The 23,924-nt window shown below is 53.5% G+C and overlaps 1 protein-coding gene across 5 annotated transcripts in view; it reads right to left on the minus strand.

Moving 5' to 3' along the window:
• EMSY (EMSY transcriptional repressor, BRCA2 interacting) overlaps positions 1 to 23,924 on the minus strand; it is a 287,649-nt gene that overhangs the window by 222,571 nt on the left and 41,154 nt on the right. For 4 of the 5 annotated variants that reach the window (XM_075337584.1, XM_075337582.1, XM_075337580.1 and 1 more), the window contains 4 exons: positions 23,341 to 23,477; positions 22,882 to 23,055; positions 22,163 to 22,370; positions 21,589 to 21,753 (listed from right to left, as the gene is read on the minus strand). In XM_075337584.1, coding sequence (XP_075193699.1) covers positions 21,589 to 21,753; positions 22,163 to 22,370; positions 22,882 to 23,055; positions 23,341 to 23,477 — 684 coding nt within the window. The remainder of the gene's footprint in view (positions 1 to 21,588; positions 21,754 to 22,162; positions 22,371 to 22,881; positions 23,056 to 23,340; positions 23,478 to 23,924) is intronic. The other variant, XM_075337581.1, reaches the window with a different exon arrangement.

Below are 23,924 nucleotides of genomic sequence, written 5' to 3' on the forward strand. Positions count from 1 at the left end.
GAGACCGCCAGGAATCAGAGCTCCTTTGCTCTTTCTGAGTCCCTTTGGACGAGGAGAATTGGGACTTGCCCGAGCCTCGAAAGGACCGAAACTTTGACTGCCACTTCCTCTGTTGAGGTTTGCTTGATCTGGGCTGGGGTAAGGAAGAGTCCTTACCTTTGGACTGTTTAATGATTTCCGCCAATTGCTCACCAAACAGTCTGTCTCCAGATAATGGCAAGCTGGTTAAACATTTTTTAGAAGCAGAATCTGCTTTCCATTCTTTTAACCACAAGGCTCTGCGCAAAACTAGAGTTGGCGGATGCCATTGAGGTACGGCTCGTAGATTCTAGTACCGCATTGATAGCGTAGGTCGCAAACGCAGTCATTTGCGTAGTTAAGGACGCCACTTGCGGCACTGCTGGACTTAAGAAAGAGTCCACCTGTGCCAGACCAGCTGAAATAGCTTGGAGCGCCCACACGGCCGCGAAAGCTGGAGCAAACGACGCGCCAATAGCTTCATAGACAGATTTCAACCAAAGGTCCATCTGTCTGTCATTGGCATCTTTAAGTGAAGCCCCATCCTCCACTGCAACTATGGATCTAGCAGCAAGCCTGGATATTGGAGGGTCCACTTTTGGACACTGGGTCCAGCGTTTGACCACTTCAGGGGGAAAGGGATAACGTGTATCCTTAAGACGTTTGGAAAAACGCTTGTTCCGGATAAGCATGGTGTTTCTGGATTGATTCTCTGAAGTCAGAGTGGTCCAGAAAAGTACTCAATTTACGCTTGGGATACAGGAAATGGAATTTCTCCTGCTGGGCAGCTGCCTCCTCTGCTGAAGGGGCTGGTGGAGAAATATCCAACAGCCTATTGATGGCCGCTATAAGGTCGTTTACCATGGCGTCACCATCTGGCGTATCCAAATTGAGTGCGGTGTCAGGACCAGACTCCTGATCACCCACCTCTGTCTCATCATATAGAGACCCTTCTCGCTGAGACCCTGACCCGCGTGACGACGTGGAGGGTCTCTCCCAGCGAGCTCTCTTAGGCGGCCTGGGACTGTCATCAGAGTCAGAGCCCTCAGCCTGTGATGCCTGGGACCCCCTCGAAGTACGGATTAGTTCCAACTGAGGGGGACCTGGGAACATGGCCACAGCAGTGTCCATGGTCTGAGCCACTGGCCTGGACTGCAAGGTCTCCAGGATTTTTGTCATAGTCACAGACATTTTATCAGCAAAGACTGCAAATTCTGTCCCCGTCACCGGGGCAGGGTTCACAGGCGCCTCTGTCTGGGCTACCACCACCATATGCTCTGGCTGACGAAGTGCCACTGGGACTGAACATTGCACACAATGAGGGTCGTTGGAGCCTGCTGGTAGACTAGCCCCACATGCTGTACAAGCAGTGTATACAGCCCGTGCCTTGGCACCCTTGCTGGATGACATGTTGCTGTCTCCTCAGAACAATATAGGGGTATACAGCCAAGAAGCAACCGTACAGTGCAGTATATATATATATATATATATCTGGTACAGGAAAAAGTACACCAATACACACTGTGGCACTAGTGGGGCCAGCACTAATGTGCTGCTTACCGCCCGCTAAACGCGGGTGTGTGGTCGCCAGAAATCCCTAGTCTGGGTCTCCCAGAGCCTGTGTCCGTCCTCCAGCCAGACTGCATGCAGGAATGGCTGCCGGCGTCCTGTGGAGGGGGGGGGCGGGCCCTGGGCGTGCTCAGACCAAAAGCGGGAAACCTGCGTCCCACTGTGCCTAGTGAGAGGGCTGGAGCATGTAAATAAGGCTCCAGCCCTCGGCGCTGACGATTGCACAGCGTCTGTCCCATTCCCTGATTGACAGGGAGGGGGCGGGAACGAAGCGGAGCTAGGCCGCAAAAGCCGGGGACTAAATTTATAAGCGCCGCCGCCGTAAAAGCGCGGTCGGCGCTAAGTCCCCGGCGCACTACAAGTCCCAGCCGCGCCGCCGCTCCGAGAGTGGCCGGCGCGGTAGTTCCCAGCACATGAATCCACACAGCTAAGCTGCTGTGATCCAAGCCCAGCGTGGAGCGCTACTGTCCCCGGCGCACTAACACACCCAGCAAGTCTGGCGTGTGCGTGCCTGTCCGTACGGGGACACAGAGTACCTGAAAGTTGCAGGGCCTTGTCCCTGAACGGTACCCCGGCTCCTTATCCAGCAGGTTCAATGGGTCTGTGGACGGAGCCCGGCCTCAGGGCTTGGAGGCCGGTAAGATCCCACTTCCTCATAGCCCCTCAGGGGGATGGGGAAGGAAAGCAGCATGTGGGCTCCAGCCTCCGTACCCGCAATGGGTACCTCAACCTTACAAACCACAAGTGGGGTAAGAAGGGAGCATGCTGGGGGCCCTAGTATGGGCCCTCTTTTCTTCCATCCGATATAGTCAGCAGCTACTGCTGACTAAACAGTGGAGCTATGCGTCTGACCTCCTTCGCACAAAGCAGAAAACTGGTGAGCCAGTGATCCCACTGGGGGTGTATAGCCAGAAGGGGAGGGGCCTTACACTTTTTAGTGTAATTGCTTTGTGTGGCCTCCGGAGGCAGTGCTATACACCCAATCGTCTGGGTCTCCCAATGGAGCGCCGAAGAAAAACACAGATAGCGCCGATACTTGTCCCTTAAGGGAGCCGAGAGACAAACCCTTTTCCAGTCCGGATTGAAGGAAGGACAGAAAAGTGGGCAATGCAAATGGCCAGGGAGAAAAACCCTGATCAGAGCACCAGGATAAGAAGATTCTCCACGTCCTGTGGTAGATCTTGGCGGACGTTGGTTTCCTGGCCTGTCTCATAGTGGCAATGACCTCTTGAGATAACCCTGAAGACGCTAGGATCCAGGACTTAATGGCCACACAGTCAGGTTGAGGGCCGCAGAATTCAGATGGAAAAATGGCCCTTGAAACAGTAAGTCTGGACGGTCTGGCAGTGCCCACGGTTGACCCACCGTGAGATGCCACAGATCTGGGTACCACGACCTCCTCGGCCAGTCTGGGGCGATGAGGATGGCGCGGCTGCAGTCGGACCTGATCTTGCGTAATACTCTGGGCAGTAGGGCCAGAGGAGGAAATACATAAGGCAGTCGAAACTGCGACCAATCCTGAACTAAGGCGTCTGCTGCCAGAGCTTTGTGATCTTGAGACCGTGCCATGAATGCCGGGACCTTGTTGTTGTGCCGGGACGCCATTAGGTCGACGTCCGGCTTCCCCCAGCGGCAACAGATCTCTTGAAACACTTCTGGGTGAAGAGACCATTCCCCTGCATCCATGCCCTGGCGACTGAGAAAGTCTGCTTCCCAGTTTTCTACGCCCGGGATGTGAACTGCGGAGATGGTGGAGGCTGTGGCTTCCACCCACAGCAGAATCCGCCGAACTTCCTGGAAGGCTTGCCGTGTGCCGCCTTGGTGGTTGATGTTTGCCACTGCCGTGGCGTTGTCCGACTGAATTCGGATCTGCCTGCCTTCCAGCCACGGCTGGAACGCCTTTAGGGCTAGATACACTGCCCTTATCTCCAGAACATTGATCTGCAGGGAGGACTCTGGCTGAGTCCAGGTACCTTGAGCCCTGTGGTGGAGGAAGACCGCTCCCCACCCTGACAGACTCGCATCCGTCGTGACCACCGCCCAGGATGGGGGCAGAAATGATTTCCCCTTCGACAAAGACGTGGGAAGAAGCCACCACTGAAGAGAGGCCTTGGCTGTCCGAGACAGGGAGACGTTCCTGTCGAGAGACGTCGACTTCCTGTCCCATTTTCGGAGAATGTCCCATTGAAGTGGACGCAGATGAAACTGCGCAAATGGAACTGCCTCCATTGCCGCCACCATCTTCCCTAGGAAGTGCATGAGGCGTCTCAAGGGGTGCGACTGGGCTCGAAGGAGAGATTGCACCCCTGTCCGTAGTGAACGTTGTTTGTCCAGCGGAAGTTTCACTATCGCTGAGAGAGTGTGAAACTCCATCCCGAGATATGTCAGCGATTGGGTCGGAGTCAATTTTGACTTTGGGAAATTGATGATCCACCCGAATCTCTGGAGAGTCTCCAGAGCAATGTTCAGGCTGTGTTGGCATGCCACCTGAGAGGGGGCCTTGACCAGGAGATCGTCTAAGTAAGGGATCACCGAGTGTCCCTGCGAGTGCAGGACCGCTACCACTGTTGCCATGACCTTGGTGAAGACCCGAGGGGCTGTCGCCAGGCCAAAGGGCAGCGCCACGAACTGAAAGTGTTCGTCCCCGATGGGGAAACGCAGGAAGCGCTGATGCTCTGGTGCAATCGGCACGTGGAGATAAGCATCTCTGATGTCGATTGATGCTAGGAAGTCTCCTTGGGACATCGAGGCGATGACGGAGCGGAGGGATTCCATCCGGAACCGCCTGGCGTTCACATGTTTGTTGAGCAGCTTGAGGTCCAGGACGGGACGGAAAGATCCGTCCTTTTTTTGGCACTACAAACAAGTTGGAGTAGAAACCTTGACCCCATTGCTGAAGGGGAACCGGGATCACCACTCCTTCTGTTTTCAGAGTGCTCATGCCTGAAGAAGAGCATCGGCTCGCTCGGGGGGCGGAGATGTTCTGAAGAAACGAGTCGGAGGACGAGAGCGGAATTCTATCCTGTAACCGTGAGACAGAATGTCTCTCACCCATCGGTCTTGGACATGTGGCAACCAGGCGTCGCAAAAGCGGGAGAGCCTGCCACCGACCGAGGATGCGGTTTGGGGAGGCCGAAAGTCATGAGGAGGCCGCTTTGGGAGCGGTTCCTCCGGCGGTCTTTTTAGGACGTGACTTAGACCGCCATGAGTCAGGGTTCCTCTGACCCTTCTGTGGCCTGTTGGACGAGGAGAATTGAGACTTGGCTGAGGTCCGAAAGGACCGAAATCTCGATTGTACCTTCCTTTGTGGAGGTCTGTTGGGTTTGGACTGGGGCAAGGACGATTCCTTTCCCTTGGATTGTTTAATGATTTCATCCAATTGCTCGCCAAACAGGCGGTCGCCAGAAAATGGCAAACCGGTTAAGAACTTCTTGGAAGCAGAGTCTGCCTTCCATTCACATAGCCACATAGCCCTGCGGACTGCCACCGAATTGGCGGATGCTACCGCCGTACGGCTCGCAGAGTCCAGGACAGCATTCATGGCGTAGGACGCAAACGCCGACGCCTGAGAGGTTAAGGACACAACCTGTGGAGTAGAGGCACGTGTAACTGCATTAATCTCAGACTGACAAGCTGAGATAGCTTGGAGTGCCCATACGGCTGCAAATGCCGGAGCAAAAGACGCGCCTATAGCCTCATAGATGGATTTCATCAGGAGCTCTATCTGCCTGTCAGTGGCATCCCTTGAGTGATGCACCATCTGCCACTGGAACTATGGATCTAGCCGCCAGTCTGGAGACTGGAGGATCCACCTTGGGACACTGAGCCCAACCCTTGACTACGTCAGGGGGAAAGGGATAACGTGTGTCATTAAGGCGCTTAGTAAAGCGCTTATCTGGAAAAGCTCGGTGCTTCTGGACTGTATCTCTGAAGTCGGAGTGATCAAGAAATGCACTCCGTGCTCGTTTAGGAAACCTAAAATGGAATTTCTCCTGCTGAGAAGCTGACTCCTCAATCTGAGGAGTTGGAGGAGAAAGATCTAACACCTGATTGATGGACGCTATAAGGTCATTTACTATGGTGTCCCCTTCAGGTGTATCAAGGTTGAGAGCGGCGTCAGAATCAGAGCCCTGATCTGCCACCTCCGCTTCATCTTCCAGAGATTCCTCATGCTGAGACCCTGAACACTGTGATGAAGTCGAGGGAAGCTCCCGGCGAGCCTGCTTAGCTGGCCTGGGACTGCGGTCCGTGTCATAGTCCTCACCGTGGGAACTATGAGTCGCCCCAGGAGCACTTTGCTGCTCCAACCTAGGGGGGCCTGGGGACAATGATTCAACAGTGCCCGGGATCTGTGTTACTAGTCTGGACTGCAAAGCCTCTAGAATCTTAGCAGACCATCTATCCATAGACTCAGAAGGTTTGTCAGCAAATACTGCAAACTCTGTCCCTGTCACCTGGACAGTGGCAGCCGACTGTTCCACCTGGGCCGAGGGTCCCACCAGTGGCAAAGGCTCCGGCTGAGTGAGTGTCACAGGGGCCGAGCATTGCCCACAATGAGGATAGGTGGAACCTGCAGGTAGCATAGCCGCACATGAGGTACAGGTTGCAAAGTAAACCTGTGCCCTGGCACCCTTGCTTTTTTCGGACGACATGCTGTTGTCTCTTTTTAGAGCAATCAGAGAGGGTATATAGCCAAGGCAACAGTGCGGCCGTACAGAGTAAATGTATACAAAGAAGGGAATTTTGTTACTTACCGTAAATTCCTTTTCTTCTAGCTCCAATTGGGAGACCCAGACGATTGGGTGTATAGCTACTGCCTCTGGAGGCCACACAAAGTATTACACTAAAAAGTGTAAGGCCCCTCCCCTTCTGGCTATACACCCCCCGTGGGATCACGGGCTGCTCAGTTTTAGTGCTAAAGCAAGAAGGAGGAAAGCCAATAACTGGTTTAAACAAATTCAATCCGAAGTAACATCGGAGAACTGAAAACCGTTCAACATGAACAACATGTGTACCCGAACAACCAAAAATCCCGAAGGAAACAGGGCGGGTGCTGGGTCTCCCAATTGGAGCTAGAAGAAAAGGAATTTACGGTAAGTAACAAAATTCCCTTCTTCTTCGGCGCTCCATTGGGAGACCCAGACGATTGGGACGTCCAAAAGCAGTCCCTGGGTGGGTAAATTAATACCTCATGTTAGAGCTGTAAAACAGCCCTTCCCTACAAGGAGGCAACCGCCGCCTGCAGGACTCTTCTACCTAAGCTGGCATCCGCCTAAGCGTAGGTATGCACCTGACAATGCTTGGTGAAAGTGTGCAGACTCGACCAGGTAGCTGCCTGGCACACCTGCTGAGCCGTAGCCTGGTGCCGTAATGCCTAGGGCGCACCCACGGCTCTGGTAGAATGGGCTTTCAGCCCTGATGGAACCGGAAGCCCAGCAGAACAGTAGGCTTCAAGAATTGGTTCCTTGATCCATCGAGCCAGGGTGGATTTGGAAGCCTGCGACTCTTTACGCTGATTAGCGACAAGCACAGAGAGTGCATCCGAGCGGCGCAGAGGCGCCGTGCGGGAAATGTAGATTCTGAGTGCTCTCACCAGATCCAACAAATGCAAATCCATTTCATATCGATGAAATGGATGAGGCAAAAGGAAGGTAAGGAGATATCCTGATTGAGATGAAAGGGGGATACCACCTTAGGGAGAACTCCGGAATCGGGCGCAGCACTACCTTGCCTTGGTGAAACACCAGGAAGGAAGCTTTTGGATGACAGCGCTGCTAGCTCGGACACTCTCCTAAGAGACGTGACCGCTACCAGAAAGGCCTCTTTCTGGGAAAGTCGAGAGAGTGAAACATCTCTCAGAGGCTCGAAGGGCGGCTTCTGGAGAGCAATTAGTACCCTGTTCAGATCCCATGGGTCCAACGGCCGTTTGTACAGAGGGACAATGTGACAAACCTCCTGCAGGAACGTGTGTACCTGAGGAAGTGGTGCTAGGCGCTTCTGAAGAATACAGATAGCGCTGAGACTTGTCCTTTGAGGGAGCCGAGTGACAACCTTTTTCCAAACCAGATTGCAGGAAGGAAGGAAAAGTAGGGAATGCAAATGGGCAGGGAGACACTCCCTGAGCAGAGCATTAAGAGAAGAATATCCTCCACATCCTGTGGTAGATCTTGGCAGACGTCGGTTTTCTAGTCTGTCTCATGGTGGCAATGACGTCCTGAGATAATCCTGAAGACGCTAGGATTCAGGACTCAAAGGCCATACAGTCAGGTTCAGGGCCGTAGAATTCAGATGGAAAAAACGGCCCTTGGGACAGTAAGTCTGGCCGGGCTGGTAGTGCCCACGGTTGGCAGACCGTGAGATGCCACAGATCCGGGGACTACGACCTCCTCGGCCAGTCTGTGGCGATGAGGATGGCGCGGCGGCAAACGGACCTGATGTTGCGTAGCCCTCTGGGCAGCAGTGTCAGAGGGGGAAACACATAGGTAGCTGGAACTGCGACCAAACCTGAACTAAGGCGTCTGCCGCCAGAGCTCTTTGATCGTGATACCGCGCCATGAAAATCGGAACCTTGTTGTTGTGCCGAGACGCTATTAGGTCGACGTTCAGCATCCCCCAGCGTTGACAGATTTCCTGAAAACCGTCCGGGTGAAGATACCCTTCCCCTGCGTCCATACCCTGGCAACTGAGGAAGTCTGCTTCCCAGTTTTCTGCGCCCGGGATGTGAACTGCGGATATGGTGGATGCTCTGTCTTCCACCCCCATCAGACTCCGCCGGACTTCCTGTGAGGCTTGCCGACTGCGTGTTCCGCCTTGGTGGTAGATGTATGCCACCGCTGTGGAGTTGTCCGACTGAATTCGGACGTGTGTGCTTTCCAGCCACGGCTGGAAGGCTTGCAGGGCAAGATACACTGCCCAGATTTCCAGCACATTGATTTGAAGGATGGACTCCTCTGAAGAGAGTCCTTGACCGTCTGAGAAGGGGGACGTTCCTTCTAGGGACGTCGACTTCCCATCCCATTGGCAAAGAATGCCACATTGGAGTGGACGCAGATGAAACTGCGCGAAAGTGACTGCCTCTGCATGAGGCGTGTTAAGGGGTGTGACTGGCCTTGAAGGAGAGACTGCACCCCCGTCTGTAGTGAACGCTGTTTGTCCAGCGGAAGCTTCACTATCGCTGAGGGAGCGTGACACTCCATGCCCAGATATGTCAGCGATTGGGTCGGTGTCAGATTTAACCTTGAGAAGTTGATGATCCACCCGAAACTCTGGAGAGTCTCCAGCGCTACGCTCAGGCTGTGTTGGCATGCCTCTTGAGAGGGTGCCTTGACAAGTCGACCGTCCAAGGAAGGATCACCGAGTGACCCTGAGAGTGCAGGACTGCTCCCACTGCTGCCCTGAACTTGGTGAAAACCCGTAGGGCTGTCGCCAGACCGAAGGGCAGGGTTACGAACTGAAGATGCTCGTCTTCAATAACGAAACGTAGCAAACGTTGGTGCTCTGGAGCAATCGGCACGTGGAGATAAGCATCCTGATGTCTATTGACGCTAGGAAATCTCCTTGAGACATTGAGGCAATGACGGGGCGGAGGGATGCCATCCGGAACCGCCTGGCCTTCACGTGCTTGTTGAGCAGTTTTAGGTCCCCCACAATCAGATTGGAGGAAAAACCGTGTCTTGTTCCTGAAGAGGAACAGGAATTACCACTCCTTCTGCCTGCAGAAGAGCATCGGCTCGGTGGGTAGGTGGGGAAGTTCTGAAGAATCGAGCCGGAGGCCGAGAACAGAACTCTATCCTGTACACGTGAGACACAATGTCTCTCACCCACCGGTCTGTGACCTGTGGCAGCTAAATGTCGCCAAGGCGAGAGAGTCTGCCACCAACCGCGGATGCGGAGAGAGAGAGCTTAAAGTCATGAGGAGACCGCCTTGGAAGCGGTTCCTCTGGCTGCCTTCCTTGGGCGTGATTGAGCCCGCCTGGAATCCGAGCCCCTCTGAGCCTTTTGAGCCCTTTTGGACTAGGACAATTTGGACCTGCCCGAGCCTGGGAAGGACCGAAACCTCGACTGTCTCTCTCGGACAGCATTAATAGGGTAAGTCGCAATGCAGACATTGCGAGGATAAGGACGCTACCTGCGGCACAGATGTACCTGTGCTCAAGACCAGCTGCGCAAGACCAGCTGACATAGCTTAGAGTGCCCATACGGCTGCGAATGCCGGAGCAACCGACACGCCGATAGCTTCATAGACAGATTTCAACCAGAGGTCCATCTGTCTGTCAATGGCATCTTTAAGTGAAGTCCCATCTCCACTGCAACTATGGATCTAGCCGCAAGCCTGGAGATTGGGGAATCCACCTTTGGACCCTGGGTTCAGCGCCTGACCACGTCAGGGGGAAAGGGATAACATGTATCCTTAATACATTTGGAGAAACGCTTATCTGGTAAGCGTGGTGATTCTGAACTGCTTCTCTGAAGTCAGCGTGGCCAGAAAAGTACTCAATATACGCTTGAGATACTGAAATGGGATTTCTCCTGCTGGGAAGCTGACTCCTCCACTGAAGGAGCTGGGGGAGAAATATCCAACATGCCATTGCTGGACGCTATAAGATCATTCACCATGGCGTCACCATCCGGTGTATCCGGATTGAGAGCGGTGTCAGGATCAAAGTCCTGATCAGCGACGTCTGCCTCATCATACAGAGAGTCCTCTCTGTGACCCTGACTAGTGATGAGGCCGAGTGCCGCTCCCAGCGAGCTCGCTTAGGCTGTCTGGGACTGTCGTCCGTGTCAGAGCCTTCACCCTGGAATGCCTGGGACCCCCCCGGAGCACTGATTTTGTTCCAAATGAGGGTGGCCAGGGAGCAATGATCAAGATTGCCCATGGCCTGTCTGGACTGCAAGTCACTATCCCATGACAATCTATCAGCCGAAACTGCAACACCGTCCCTGTCCATGGACAGGGTTCACAGGTGGTTCCTTTGGCCACCTCTAGTAGAGACCCCGGCTGACCAAGTGCTACAGGGGAGCATTGCACACAACGGGGGTCAGTGGAACCTGCCGGTGGAACAGTATCACATGCAGTAAAAGCAGCATAGAAAGCCTGTGTTGCTTTTTTGCTGCTGCAGTCTAGCCATCTAGGAGCATATAGCCAAGAATAGCGACCGTACAGTGCAATGTATAGCATACCAGCATAAAGTACAAATGAACACTTCAGCACATGCAATATGAGCAGCTTAGAAAGCCTGTGCCTTAGCACCTTTGCTTTTTTGCTGCTGTAGTCTAGCCATCTAGGAGCATATAGCCAAGAATAGCGACCGTACAGTGCAATGTATAGCATACAAGCAAAGTACAAATGAGCACTTCAGCACATGCAATATGAGCAGCTTAGAAAGCCTGTGCCTTGGCACCCTTGCTTTTTTGCTGCTGTAGACTAGCCATCTAGGAGAATATCGCCAAGAATAGCGACCGTACAGTGCAATGTATAGCATACAAGCATAAGTACAAATGAACACTTCAGCACATGCAATACAAGCAGCCTAAAAAAACTGTGCCTTAGCACCTTTGCTTTTTTGCTGCTGTAGTCTAGCCATTCTAGGAGAATATAGCCAAGAATAGCGACCGTACAGTGCAATGTATAGCATACAAGCATAAGTACAAATGAACACTTCAGCACATGCAATACAAGCAGCATAGAAAGCCTGTGCCTTAGCACCCTTGCTTTTTTGCTGCTGTTGTCTCGCCATCTAAGAGGGCATATAGCCAAAAATAGCGACCTACAGTGCAGTGTAAGCATAAAATACAAATGGACACAACGATATTTAGTGGGGTCAGCACTTCAGGTGCTGCTTACCGCCCGCCTATAAGCGGGTGTGTGGTCGCCAGAGTCCTGTGACTGGTTGCCCAGAGCTTGTCTCCGTTCTCCAGCTCGGACTGCAGGAATGGCTGCCGGCGTCCTTCTCCAGCTCGTGTGACGAGGGGCGGGCCGTGGGTGTGCCCCAGGCAAGAGCGGGAAACCGGCGTCCCACTGTGTCCAGTGAAGGGGGCTGGAGAATGCAAAGCAGACTCCAGCCCTCGGCGCTGACTTTCTGTACAGCGTCCCGCCTCTCCCCTGACTGGCAGGGCTGGGGGCGGGAACGAAACGAAAACTAGGCCGCAAAGCCGGGGACTCGAGTAATAAGCGCGGCCGTCCTATGTGCACGGCCAGCGCGGAGTCCCCGGCGCACCACAAGTCCCAGCCGCGCCACAGTGTAAAAACACCCAGCAGCGGCCCGGCGCGGCAGTTCCCAATACATAAATTCACACAGCAAAGCTGCCGTGAATAATAGCACGAGCGCTCCGCGCTGTTGTCCCCGGCGCACTAGCACTCCCAGCAATGCTGGTGTGTGTGTGCGCGATGTGTACGGGGACACAGAGTACCTTAATGTAGCAGGGCCCTGTCCCTGACGATACTCAGCTCCATATCCAGCAGGTTCTCTAGGTCTGTGGATGGAGCTCGGTCTCAGTGCCTGGAGACCGGTAAGATCCCACTTCACCCAGAGCCCTGAGGGGGGATGGGGAAGGAAAACAGCATGTGGGCTCCAGCCTCCGTACCCGCAGTGGGTACCTCAACCTTAACAAACACCCGACAAAAGTGGGGTGAGAAGGGAGCATGCTGGGGGCCCCATATGGGCCCACTTTTCTTCCATCCGACATAGTCAGCAGCTGCTGCTGACTAAAAACAGTGGAGCTATGCGTGGATGTCTGACCTCCTTCGCACAAAGCTTGAAAACTGAGCAGCCCGTGATCCCACGGGGGGTGTATAGCCAGAAGGGGAGGGGCCTTACACTTTTTAGTGTAATACTTTGTGTGGCCTCCGGAGGCAGTAGCTATACACCCAATCGTCTGGGTCTCCCAATGGAGCGCCGAAGAAGAAGGGAATTTTGTTACTTACCGTAAATTCCTTTTCTTCTAGCTCCTATTGGGAGACCCAGACGATTGACTAAACAGTGGAGCTATGCGTGGATGTCTGACCTCCTTCGCACAAAGCAGAAAACTAATCGTCTGGGTCTCCCAATGGAGCGCCGAAGAAGAAGGGAATTTTGTTACTTACCGTAAATTCCTTTTCTTCTAGCTCTTATTGGGAGACCCAGACGATTGGGTATAGCTACTGCCCTCTGGAGGCCACACAAAGCACTACATCAAAAGTGCAAGGCCCCTCCCCCTCTGGCTATACCCCCCCCGTGGTATCACGGGTTCTCCAGTTTTAGTGCCAAAGCAAGAAGGAGGAAGCCAATAACTGGTTTAAACAAATTAACTCCGAATAACATCGGAGAACTGAAAAACCGTTCAACATGAACAACATGTGTACCCGCAAACAACAAAAAAACATCCCGAAGGACAACAGGGCGGGTGCTGGGTCTCCCAATAAGAGCTAGAAGAAAAGGAATTTACGGTAAGTAACAAAATTCCCTTCTTCTTCAGCGCTCTATTGGGAGACCCAGACGATTGGGACGTCCAAAAGCTGTCCCTGGGTGGGTAAAGAAATACCTCATGTTAGAGCTGCAAAACAGCCCTCCCCTACGGGGGTGTCACTGCCGCCTGCAGGACTCTTCTACCTAAGCTGGCATCCGCCGAAGCATAGGTATGCACCTGATAATGCTTGGTGAAAGTGTGCAGACTGGACCAGGTAGCTGCCTGGCACACCTGTTGAGCCGAAGCCTGGTGACGAAATGCCCAGGACGCACCCACGGCTCTGGTTGAGTGGGCTTTTAGCCCTGAAGGAACCGGAAGCCCCGCAGAACGGTAGGCCTCTAGAATTGGTTCTTTGATCCATCGAGCCAGGGTGGCTTTAGAAGCCTGCAACCCCTTGCGCGGACCAGCGACAAGGACAAAAAGTGCATCGGCACGGCGCATGGGCGCCGTGCGGGAAATGTAGATTCTGAGTGCTCTCACCAGATCTAGCAAACGCAAGTCCTTTTCATACCGGTGAACCGGATGAGGACAAAAAGAAGGCAAGGATATATCCTGATTAAGATGAAAAGAGGATACGACCTTAGGGAGAAACTCCGGAATAGGGCGCAGCACTACCTTGTCCTGGTGGAACACCAGGAAGGGAGCCTTGGATGACAGAGCTGCCAGCTCAGACACTCGCCGAAGCGATGTGATCGCAACAAGAAACGCCACTTTCTGTGACAGCCGAGAAAAGGAAACTTCCTTCAGAGGCTCGAAGGGCGGCTTCTGGAGAGCAACTAGTACCCTGTTCAGATCCCATGGATCTAACGGCCGCTTGTACGGGGGCACAATATGACAGACCCCCTGCAGGAACGTGCGCACCTTAGAAAGACGTGCTAGACGCTTCTGAAAAAACACGGATAGTGCCGAAACTTGCCCTTTAAGGGAGCTGAGCGACAAGCCCTTTTCTAACCCCGATTGCAGGAAGGAAAGAAACTTGGGCAATGCAAATGGCCAGGGAGACACTCCCTGAGCAGAGCACCAGGACAAGAAAATCTTCCACGTTCTGTGGTAGATCTTAGCCGAATTCGACTTTCTAGCTTGTCTCATTGTGGCAACGACTCCCTGAGATAATCCCGCAGATGCTAGGATCCAGGACTCAATGGCCACACAGTCAGGTTCAGGGCCGCAGAATTCTGATGGAAAAACGGCCCTTGGGACAGTAAGTCTGGTCGGTCTGGCAGTGACCACGGTCGACCGATCGTGAGATGCCACAGATCCGGATACCACGACCTCCTCGGCCAGTCTGGAGCGACGAGTATGATGCGGCTGCACTCGGATCTGATCTTGCGTAGCACTCTGGGCAAGAGCGCCAGAGGCGGAAACACGTATGGGAGCTGAAACTGCGACCAATCTTGAACCAAGGCGTCTGCCGCCAGAGCTCTTTGATCGCGCGACCTCGCCATGAATGCCGGGACCTTGTTGTTGTGCCGGGATGCCATTAGGTCGACGTCCGGCACTCCCCAGCGGCGACAGATTTCCTGAAACACGTCCGGGTGAAGGGACCATTCCCCTGCGTCCATGCCCTGGCGACTGAGGAAGTCTGCTTCCCAGTTTTCTACGCCTGGGATGTGAACCGCGGATATGGTGGATGCTCTGTCCTCCACCCACATTAGAATGCGCCGGACTTCTTGGAAGGCTTGCCGACTGCGCGTCCCTCCTTGGTGGTTGATGTATGCCACCGCTGTGGAGTTGTCCGATTGGATTCGGATCTGCCTTCCTTCCAGCCACTGCTGGAAGGCTAGTAGGGCAAGATACACTGCTCTGATCTCCAGAACATTGATCTGAAGGGTGGACTCCTGCGGAGTCCACGTCCCCTGAGCCCTGTGGTGGAGAAATACTGCTCCCCACCCTGACAGACTCGCATCTGTCGTGACTACTGCCCAGGATGGGGGCAGGAAGGATCTTCCCTGAGACAATGAGGTGGGAAGGAGCCACCATTGTAGGGAGTCCTTGGCCGTCTGGGAAAGCGAGACTTTCCTGTCCAGGGACGTTGAGTTCCCGTCCCATTGGCGGAGAATGTCCCATTGAAGTGGGCGCAGATGAAACTGCGCAAAGGGAACTGCTTCCATGGCTGCCACCATCTTCCCTAGGAAATGCATGAGGCGCCGCAAGGGATGCAACTGGCCCTGCAGAAGAGATTGCACCCCTGTCTGTAGTGACCGCTGCTTGTCCAGCGGAAGCTTCACTATCGCTGCTAGAGTATGAAACTCCATGCCAAGATACGTTAGTGATTGAGTCGGTGATAGGATCGACTTTGGAAAGTTGATGATCCATCCGAAAGACTGTAGGGTCTCCAGCGTAGCATTCAGGCTGTGCTGACATGCCTCTTGAGAGGGAGCTTTGACCAATAAATCGTCTAGGTAAGGGATCACCGAGTGTCCCTGAGAGTGCAAGACTGCTACCACCGCCGCCATGACCTTGGTGAAGACCCGTGGGGCTGTCGCCAGACCAAATGGCAGAGCTACGAACTGAAAATGGTCGTCTCCTATCACAAAACGTAGAAAACGTTGATGTTCTGTAGCAATTGGCACGTGGAGATAAGCATCTTTGATGTCTATTGAGGCAAGGAAGTCTCCTCTGGACATTGAGGCAATGACAGAACGCAGGGTTTCCATCCGGAACTTCCTGGCGTGCACATGTTTGTTGAGCCGTTTTAGGTCCAGAACAGGACGGAACGAGCCGTCCTTTTTTGGAACCACAAAAGAGATTGGAGTAAAACCCTTGCCCTTGTTCCTGAGGAGGGACTGGGATCACCACTCCTTCCGCTCTTAGGGAGTCCACCGCCTGCAGCAGAGCATCTGCTCGGTCTGGATGTGGGGAGGTTCTGAAGAACTGAGCTGGAGGACGAGAATTGAACTCGATTCTGTACCCGCGAGACAAAATGTCCGTCACCCACCGGTCTTTGACCTGTGACATCCAAATGCCGGAAAAGTGGGAGAGCCTGCCCCCGACCGGCGATGCGGAGGGAGGGGGCTGGAAGTCATGAGGTAGCCGCTTTGGAAGCGGTACCTCCATTTGCTTTCTTGGGGCGCGTGTGAGCCCGCCACGAATCTGAGTTTCTTTGCGTCCTCTGAGTCCCTTTGGACGAGGTAAATGGTGTCTTGCCCGAACCTCGAAAGGACTGAAACCTCTGCTGCCACTTTTTTTGCTGAGGTTTGGTTGTTCTGGGTTGTGGTAAAGAGGAGTCTTTACCCTTGGACTGCTTAATGATATCAGCCAATGGCTCGCCAAACAGTCTCTCTCTAGATAAAGGCAAACTGGTTAAACATTTTTTGGAACCAGCATCTGCTTTCCAGTCCTTTAACCACAAGGCTCTGCGCAAAACTACCGAATTGGCGGACGCCATTGAGGTGCGACTGGTAGATTCTAGGACCACATTGATAGCGTAAGACGCAAACGCCGACATCTGCGTGGTAAGGTGCGCCACTTGCGGCACTGCTGGATGTATGATAGCATCCACTTTTGCTAAGCCAGCTGAAATAGCCTGGAGTGCCCATACGGCTGCGAATGCCGGAGCAAACGACGCGCCGATAGCTTCATAGACAGATTTTAACCAAAGGTCCATCTGTCTGTCATTGGCATCTTTAAGTGAAGCGCCATCCTCCACTGCAACTATGGACCTAGCTGCGAGTTTGGAAATCGGGGGGTCTACCTTTGGACACTGTGTCCAGCGCTTGACCACCTCAGGAGGGAAAGGGAAACGCGTATCTTTAGATCGTTTAGAGAAACGCCTTTCTGGGTGAGCGTCGTGCTTCTGGATTGATTCTCTGAAGTCAGCGTGATCCAACAAAGCACTCAATTTACGCTTGGGATAAAGGAAACGAAACTTCTCCTGCTCCGCAGCCGCCTCTTCTGCTGAAGGGGCTGGGGGAGAAATATCCAACAGCCTATTGATGGCTGAGATAAGGTCGTTTACCATGGCATCCCCATCAGGGGTATCCAGGTTGAGAGGGGTTCCAGGAATGGATTCCTGATCACTCTCATCAGACACATCACAGGGAGACTGATTGCGCTGAGACCCTGAGCAGTGTGATGACGTCGAGGGTCTTTCCCAGCGAGCTCGCTTAGGGTGGCTGGGGCTATCATCTGAGTCATAATCCTCGGCCTGTGAAGCCGGGGACCCCCCTGTGGGCTGGATTAATTCCAAGTGAGGGGGACCTGAGGACAGAGGCCTCGCCGTGCCCAAAGACTGAGCCCCATGCATAGATTGCAAGGTTTCAAGGATTTTTGCCATAGACACAGACATATTATCCGCAAAAACTGCAAAGTCTGTCCCTGTCACCGGGGCAGAACTTACAAGCGTCTCAGCCTGGGTCACTACCTCTCCTGACTCCGGCTGGCGAAGCAGCACCGGGTCGGAGCATTGCACACAATGGGAGCCTGCTGGTAGATTAGCCCCACATGCAGCACACGCAGCACACACAGCCCTGGCCTTGGCAGCCTTGCGTTTTGAGGATGGCATGTTGCTGCTTCCACAGAGTGATCTGGGAGATGCAGCCAGAAGCGACCTCACAGTGCAAGAAATACAATATCTATATATCTGTACAGTACACCGATACACCGTGAGGCACTAGAGGGACCAGCACAGACAAATCGCTTACCGCCCGCTTAAAAAGCGGGTGTGTGGTCGCCAGATAGCCCCTAGTCCAGGTCTCCCAGAGCCTTGCGTCCTTCCTCCAGCCAGACTGCATGTAATGGCTGCCGGCGTCTGAGAGAGAAGGGGGGCGGGCCCTGGGCGTTCCTGGCTAAGAGCGGGAAGCCTGCTTCCCTCTGTGCCCAGTGTGAGGGCTGGAGCATGTAAATCAGGCTCCAGCCCTCGTCGCTGCTAGCGAACAGCGTCTCTCCCCTACCCTGAATGACAGGGTGGGGGCGGGAACGAATCGGAGCTGCCGGCGTCCTAGGCCCAAAAAGCCGGGGACTCAATTTATAACCGCCGCCGCCGTAAAAGCGCGGACGGCGGATCCCCGGCGCACCACAAGTCACAGCAGCGCCGCCCGGTCCAGAGGGGGTCGGCACTGCGTTCCCATACACAAAAAATCCCCCAGTAATCTGTAGGGACACTAACTCCAACGTTGCAGTCCCCGGCGCACTACAACACCCAGCCAGCCCGGAGTGTGTCTGTGCCTGCCGGGGACACAGAGTACCTGTATGATGCAGGGCCTGTCCCTGATCGTACTCCTGCTCCGTCTCCATCAGGTTCTAATGGGTCTGTGGATGGAGCCCGGCGTCAGAGCTGAGAGGCCGGCAGGATCCCACTTCCACAGAGCCCTACCAGGGGATGTGGAAGGAAAACAGCATGTCAGGCTCCAGCCCTGTACCAGCAATAGGTACCTCAACCTTACAAAACCATCCAGGGGTGAGAAGGGAGCATGCTGGGGACACTATATGTGTCCTCTTTTCTTCCATCCGAAATAGTCAGCAGCTACTGCTGACTAAAATCTGTGGAGCTATGCATGGAATGTCTGACCTCCTTCGCACACAAAGCTAAAACTGGAGAACCCGTGATACCACGGGGGGGGGTATAGCCAGAGGGGGAGGGGCCTTGCACTTTTGATGTAGTGCTTTGTGTGGCCTCCAGAGGGCAGTAGCTATACCCAATCGTCTGGGTCTCCCAATAGAGCGCTGAAGAAGAAGGGAATTTTGTTACTTACCGTAAATTCCTTTTCTTCTAGCTCCTATTGGGAGACCCAGACGATTGGTTTTCTGCTTTGTGCGAAGGAGGTCAGACATCCACGCATAGCTCCACTGTTTAGTCAATCGTCTGGGTCTCCCAATGGAGCGCCGAAGAAATATGGATATAAATATACACTTCTGCACCCAGGGGAGCAAGCACCTAGTAACAGGTGCTGCTTACCGACCGCCCTCAGCGTTTGTGTGACCACCAGATTCCCTGCCTGGGCTCCCAGCGCTGTTGGAGCTAGTCTCTGAAGATCCTCAGCGTCAGCCGTGCTGCTAGTAATGGCTGCTAGCGTTCTGTGAGGAAGAGGGAGCCGTGGGCGTGCACTAAAAAGTGCGGGAATCTGGTGCCCCACTGTGCACAGTGAGGGGGGAGGAGGATACAAAGTATGCTCCTGCCCTCAGCGCTGACGTTCCGTGCAGCGTCCCGCCCTTACTCCTGACTGGCAGGCCCGGGGGCGGGAATATGCGGCACTAGGCCGCAAAAGCTGGGGACTCGAGTTATAAGCGCGGCCGGCAAACAAGCGCGGCCAGCGCGGTAGTCCCGGCGCACCAACACACCCAGCAGCTACTGCAGCGTGTATCAAACAGGCGCTCTATGCGCCGTCCCCAAGGGGACACAGAGTACCTCAGAGTAGCAGGGCCATGTCCCTGACTATACCCGGGCTCCTGTCCAGCAGATTCCCCCAGGGGCTGCGGAGGGAGCGCGGTCCCAGTGCCTGGAGACCGTTTAGGATCCCACTTCACCCAGAGCCCTGTAAGGGATGGGGAAGGAAAACGGCATGTGGCTCCTGCCTGTGTACCCGCAATGGGTACCTCAACCTTAACAGCACCGCCGACTCAGAGTGGGGTGAGAAGGGAGCATGCCGGGAGCCCTGTAATGGGCCCTCTTTTCTTCCATCCGATATAGTCAGCAGCTGCTGCCGACTAACTTGTGGAGCTTGCGTGCATGTGTGCCTCCTTCAACACAAAGCATAAAAACTGATGGGTCCGTGATGCACGGGAGGGTGTATAGCAGAGGGGAGGGGTTACACTTTTTAAAGTGTAATACTTTGTGTGGCCTCCGGAGGCAGAAGCTATACACCCAATTGTCTGGGTCTCCCAATGGAGCGACAAAGAAATAAAGAAATCCCTTAATTGGTTCAACTCCTGAATTGGCCAAGAGGTGGAGGGTCAACCTGGAGAAAGTAGAATGAGGAGATGACTCAGAAGGAGAACCTGCTTCTTGGATCTCCTGAGAGATCTGCCAGCTTGTTGGGTGTATGGCAGTTGGGTCTGATTTACTCCGCGCGGTGAACAGAGGATCATGGATAGAATACCCAGTAGGCAAATACTCCAAGACCAATACCAGGGTCTGGGATACCTCGGTCATATGAGAGACAGATTGGGTTAAAGCTGCGACACACTCAAGGGGAGAGAGTGCTCTCTGGTTACAGGCAGTGGGGGCTCCTGCGAGGCGGCTGCAAATGGGCAGAGGGATGATGGTTGACCTAAGGGAAATTTCCATTAGCAGTATTGTCGGGGCCTTAATTTGTAGTGCCGGAAAGTGCTCGGAAGTCTGGTCATGTCTGGAAGTAGAGGGATAACTTTTCCTGAAGGGGAGATCAAAAATACCGGATCTGGAGGCGGAACTTTTTCCCCCGAATTTTTCCTCCTGGAACCAACCGACCAACAGGTCCCCGGACTGGAAATAGTGGTCTTAGCCTGCTCAGCCGAGCCCCGTCGTGAGCCATGTTGCGGCGACTCCTTACGCTGCTCCTTGCTGCGGGGTGAATCTCCTGCCATACTGAATGGTAGAAGGAATACTCGCATGTCCCGCTCGTCGGCCTTGGCTTTTAAAGAAAAAGCTCCGGTTTCCATGGGCGCCACCATTTTGGATCTGAGTGCGCGCATACGTTCCCCAGTCACTTCTTGATCACTCTGCACGTCACCAGGATTGCCGAGTCACTTCCGGTCTTCACTCCGGCGTGCTGCACAGCAGGTACAAGCCTTCCAGCAGCCGCCGTGAGTGCGCACAGTTCCGGAGCTACGCTGGGCAAAGCTCCAGCTCCAGGCCCACACCTCACCACCGCAAACGCCTGACACCGTGGGGGTGCATCCAGGCCTGAACAGCGACTTCTGGTGAGTACCAGGCTTCCACACCGGGTCGGACCTGGGACAGCAATGGGTTGTCCATACCAAGACAGGAAACCAAACTGATGCAGAGGAGAGATACCACCTTTTTATTCAGTGGGTTTCCTGTCCCGATGTGGGCGGAACCTCTCAGGTGGTACGGTCATGGGCGGAAGGGAAAAGAACAGTCTTCCCTGGATGGAGGACGAGCGGACTGGAGATAGATGGCAAGGACCGTCCACCTGGTCGCCCCAAACTCTCATGTGTTCCAGAGAAGGGGGAGAATTGGGGTTAGGGTCCTGCCACGTAGACCGGATAGGGCACAGTGTGAAATATTCTACACCGTGATCTCAGTCTCTACATGGGAGAGTGACATTTCCACCGTTACCCAATCACACACTGTATCTGAAAGACAAAAAGGGACAACATTAAAACAAAACCACAAACCTAAGATAGAAAGGGGTCTGCGTCTGCCTCCTACTGACACTAATCTAAAACTGAGTAGCTTCGGATCCAGTTGGTGGTGTAACCTGCTGAGAAGGAGTTGTTTTTGTTTTTGCCTAGTGGCAAACGCATGGTCTCCTGTGTCCCCCAACGAAGCCATAGAGATAAGGGTTAGCTCAGAACGCAGCTCTGGATGTAATTGCAGTATTTGAGCAGTCAGGCGCTCTACCCGAGGCCAGCACACCACTATAAGCTTCTATTTCACTGCACGGCACTCACCGCTTGTTTGCTGCAGCTCCATCAGGGCCTTGATGGTGGACGTAGCAGACTGGGACTCTCCGGCGAGGTCTTGGTAGATTATGGTGGGAGTGGTGTCCATGGCTATTTCATGCTCTGACCAGTCTTGACCCCGAGATGCAATGACGTGGACCACCGGCTGGGAATCTGAACGAGCCAAGAAAAATGTAATAATTGTCAATCAACCCAAAACAGTGATCGATCGACTGATCTCACGTAATAAAGGAGTCAGGAAGGCAGAGTCTAGAGGCCGAGGAAACCCCTCTATATGGGCAAGAGCGGAAGACCCACCCCATCCATGTTTATACCAAGGGTGTAATACCCCATTGCTCCTGTAGGGGCCACTGTAGGAGCTTCCCCCAGTGATTAGCGGGTTTATCAAGCTGGACCTGTAGCGATCAATGATCATCAACCGAAATATAAAAGGTGGTTGCTTTAACCCATTTAAGGGGGCGGCTTTTTTTTTTTTTTTGGGTAGAGAAGGGCCCAGGATCCCCCCCATAAGAAGAAATTAGAGGGGAGAAGGTCGGATGTGCGCTTTGTTTCTTGGCTTAACTTGACATGTAGACAACGGCACCTTGGGAGCTTTGGGAGGACTCTGTGGAGGAGGAGCTGCTCTCTGTGTCTTCCTTCACTTCTTGGATGGTGGCGCTCGTGGTCTCCACCACGCGAGACGCCTGCTGCAGGGTTTCAGTAACCAGCTGCCGGGTCTGCTCACTCATGACAGTGGCCTGAAACGTCACCGGCTTAGGTTTTATCAGAACCTAAAAAAGGAAGAAAAACACAAATCTTCAGCCAAAGCTTCCGGATTAGAGAAACACTGCTGCGCTCTCCACACTCGTCCTGCATTGGTGCATGGTAACGACACCGCAGCTCTGTTCACTTCATTATACCAGTCTGCAATACCAGTTTCAACCTAGGGGCAGTGATGGCGCCGTTTCTGGGAGAAATCAGATGTTTTTTTCTAATTGCAGAAAAGCCCATTAAACCATAAAATCTGCTATGCAGAATAGTGAGTGCAGCTCTGGAGTATAATACAGGAGGTAACTCAGGATCAGTAATGTATGTACACAGTGACTGCACCAGCAGAATAGTGAGTGCAGCTCTGGAGTATAATACAGGAGGTAACTCAGGATCAGTAATGTATGTACACAGTGACTGCACCAGCAGAATAGTGAGTGCAGCTCTGGAGTATAATACAGGAGGTAACTCAGGAACAAAAGCGAAATATCCACACATGTGAGAAGCAGCAGGACGTGGTGCGCAGCTCTGTACCTGGGTCTTTCCCTGCTGTCCGTACACTATTTTGGTGGGGATGATCTTGGTTGCGGGCTGCACGGCTGAGCTGATCCCCTTGGGCTGTGTGACTATCATCTTGGTGATGGGCCGGGTGGCGGTGATGATGGCCGGCTTGGTGCCCGCTGGCATGGCCTGGAGAGCTTTGTCGCCCTAGGATGACAGAACAATTGTTAGCAATCTGCTCGGGAGCTGGATCGTCCTTTCCTTGGGTTACCACATGCAGCGAGTGGAACCATTTTCCCGCATTCAGCCATTTCCCACATGTTAGATGACACTGAAGGTAATTTGTGTATGGGATTAAATTTGCCATCTTTACTTAACTCCTTCAATACTAGGTCAGGTTGGCCATCAGATACAGAATCTGCACAGCTGAGATTTTGTAACAATGTATTAGCACTGACCATCCTGACAAACCCTCTGCCCCCGTGCACTTACCCCTGCGTTCAGCAGCGTGGTCACTACGTTCTTCCCTGGGATCCCTTGTATGGTCGTGCCTTTGCCGGTCGTTTTCTGTACCACAATGACATTGGGTTTAGAAGTCATAGGGATGGTGGTGATCTTGGTGGTTGTACCTTTAAGAAACAAGTGTCAGGTTACTACACAAGGATCTGCCGTCTATGTACATGTGAGAATCTGATCGCTGGCACCTTATCAAGGGCCTAACTGTTGTGAATGTCATCTGTGTGGGTGCGGTTTTGGAGCTCTCTCTTGTGGCCAGGAATGGTAGTGAAGCCGAGTCTGAGCCTGTGACTCAGACAGGTGTCGGCGTTAATTGGGAATTTGAGGAAGTCGTATTGCAGACAAGCCTGGTGTATATAGGAGAGCACTTTTTGCCTTGCCGGTGATAGTTGAACTTTCCTCAGTCTCTGAACCTGGCTTGGAGTTCTGCTTTTCCCTGTTTTCCTGTGCAAGACTTCTGCAGATAAGTTTGCAAGCTTTTGCTTTGCTTTCTGATTTACACCTTAGAGTGATTTTTTTTTTTTTGTTTGGAATCTGTTTTCTTGCAGGTGAAGATTTGG

The sequence above is a fragment of the Anomaloglossus baeobatrachus genome, chromosome 2 (assembly GCF_048569485.1).
Source record: "Anomaloglossus baeobatrachus isolate aAnoBae1 chromosome 2, aAnoBae1.hap1, whole genome shotgun sequence".
Lineage (NCBI taxonomy): Eukaryota > Metazoa > Chordata > Amphibia > Anura > Aromobatidae > Anomaloglossus > Anomaloglossus baeobatrachus.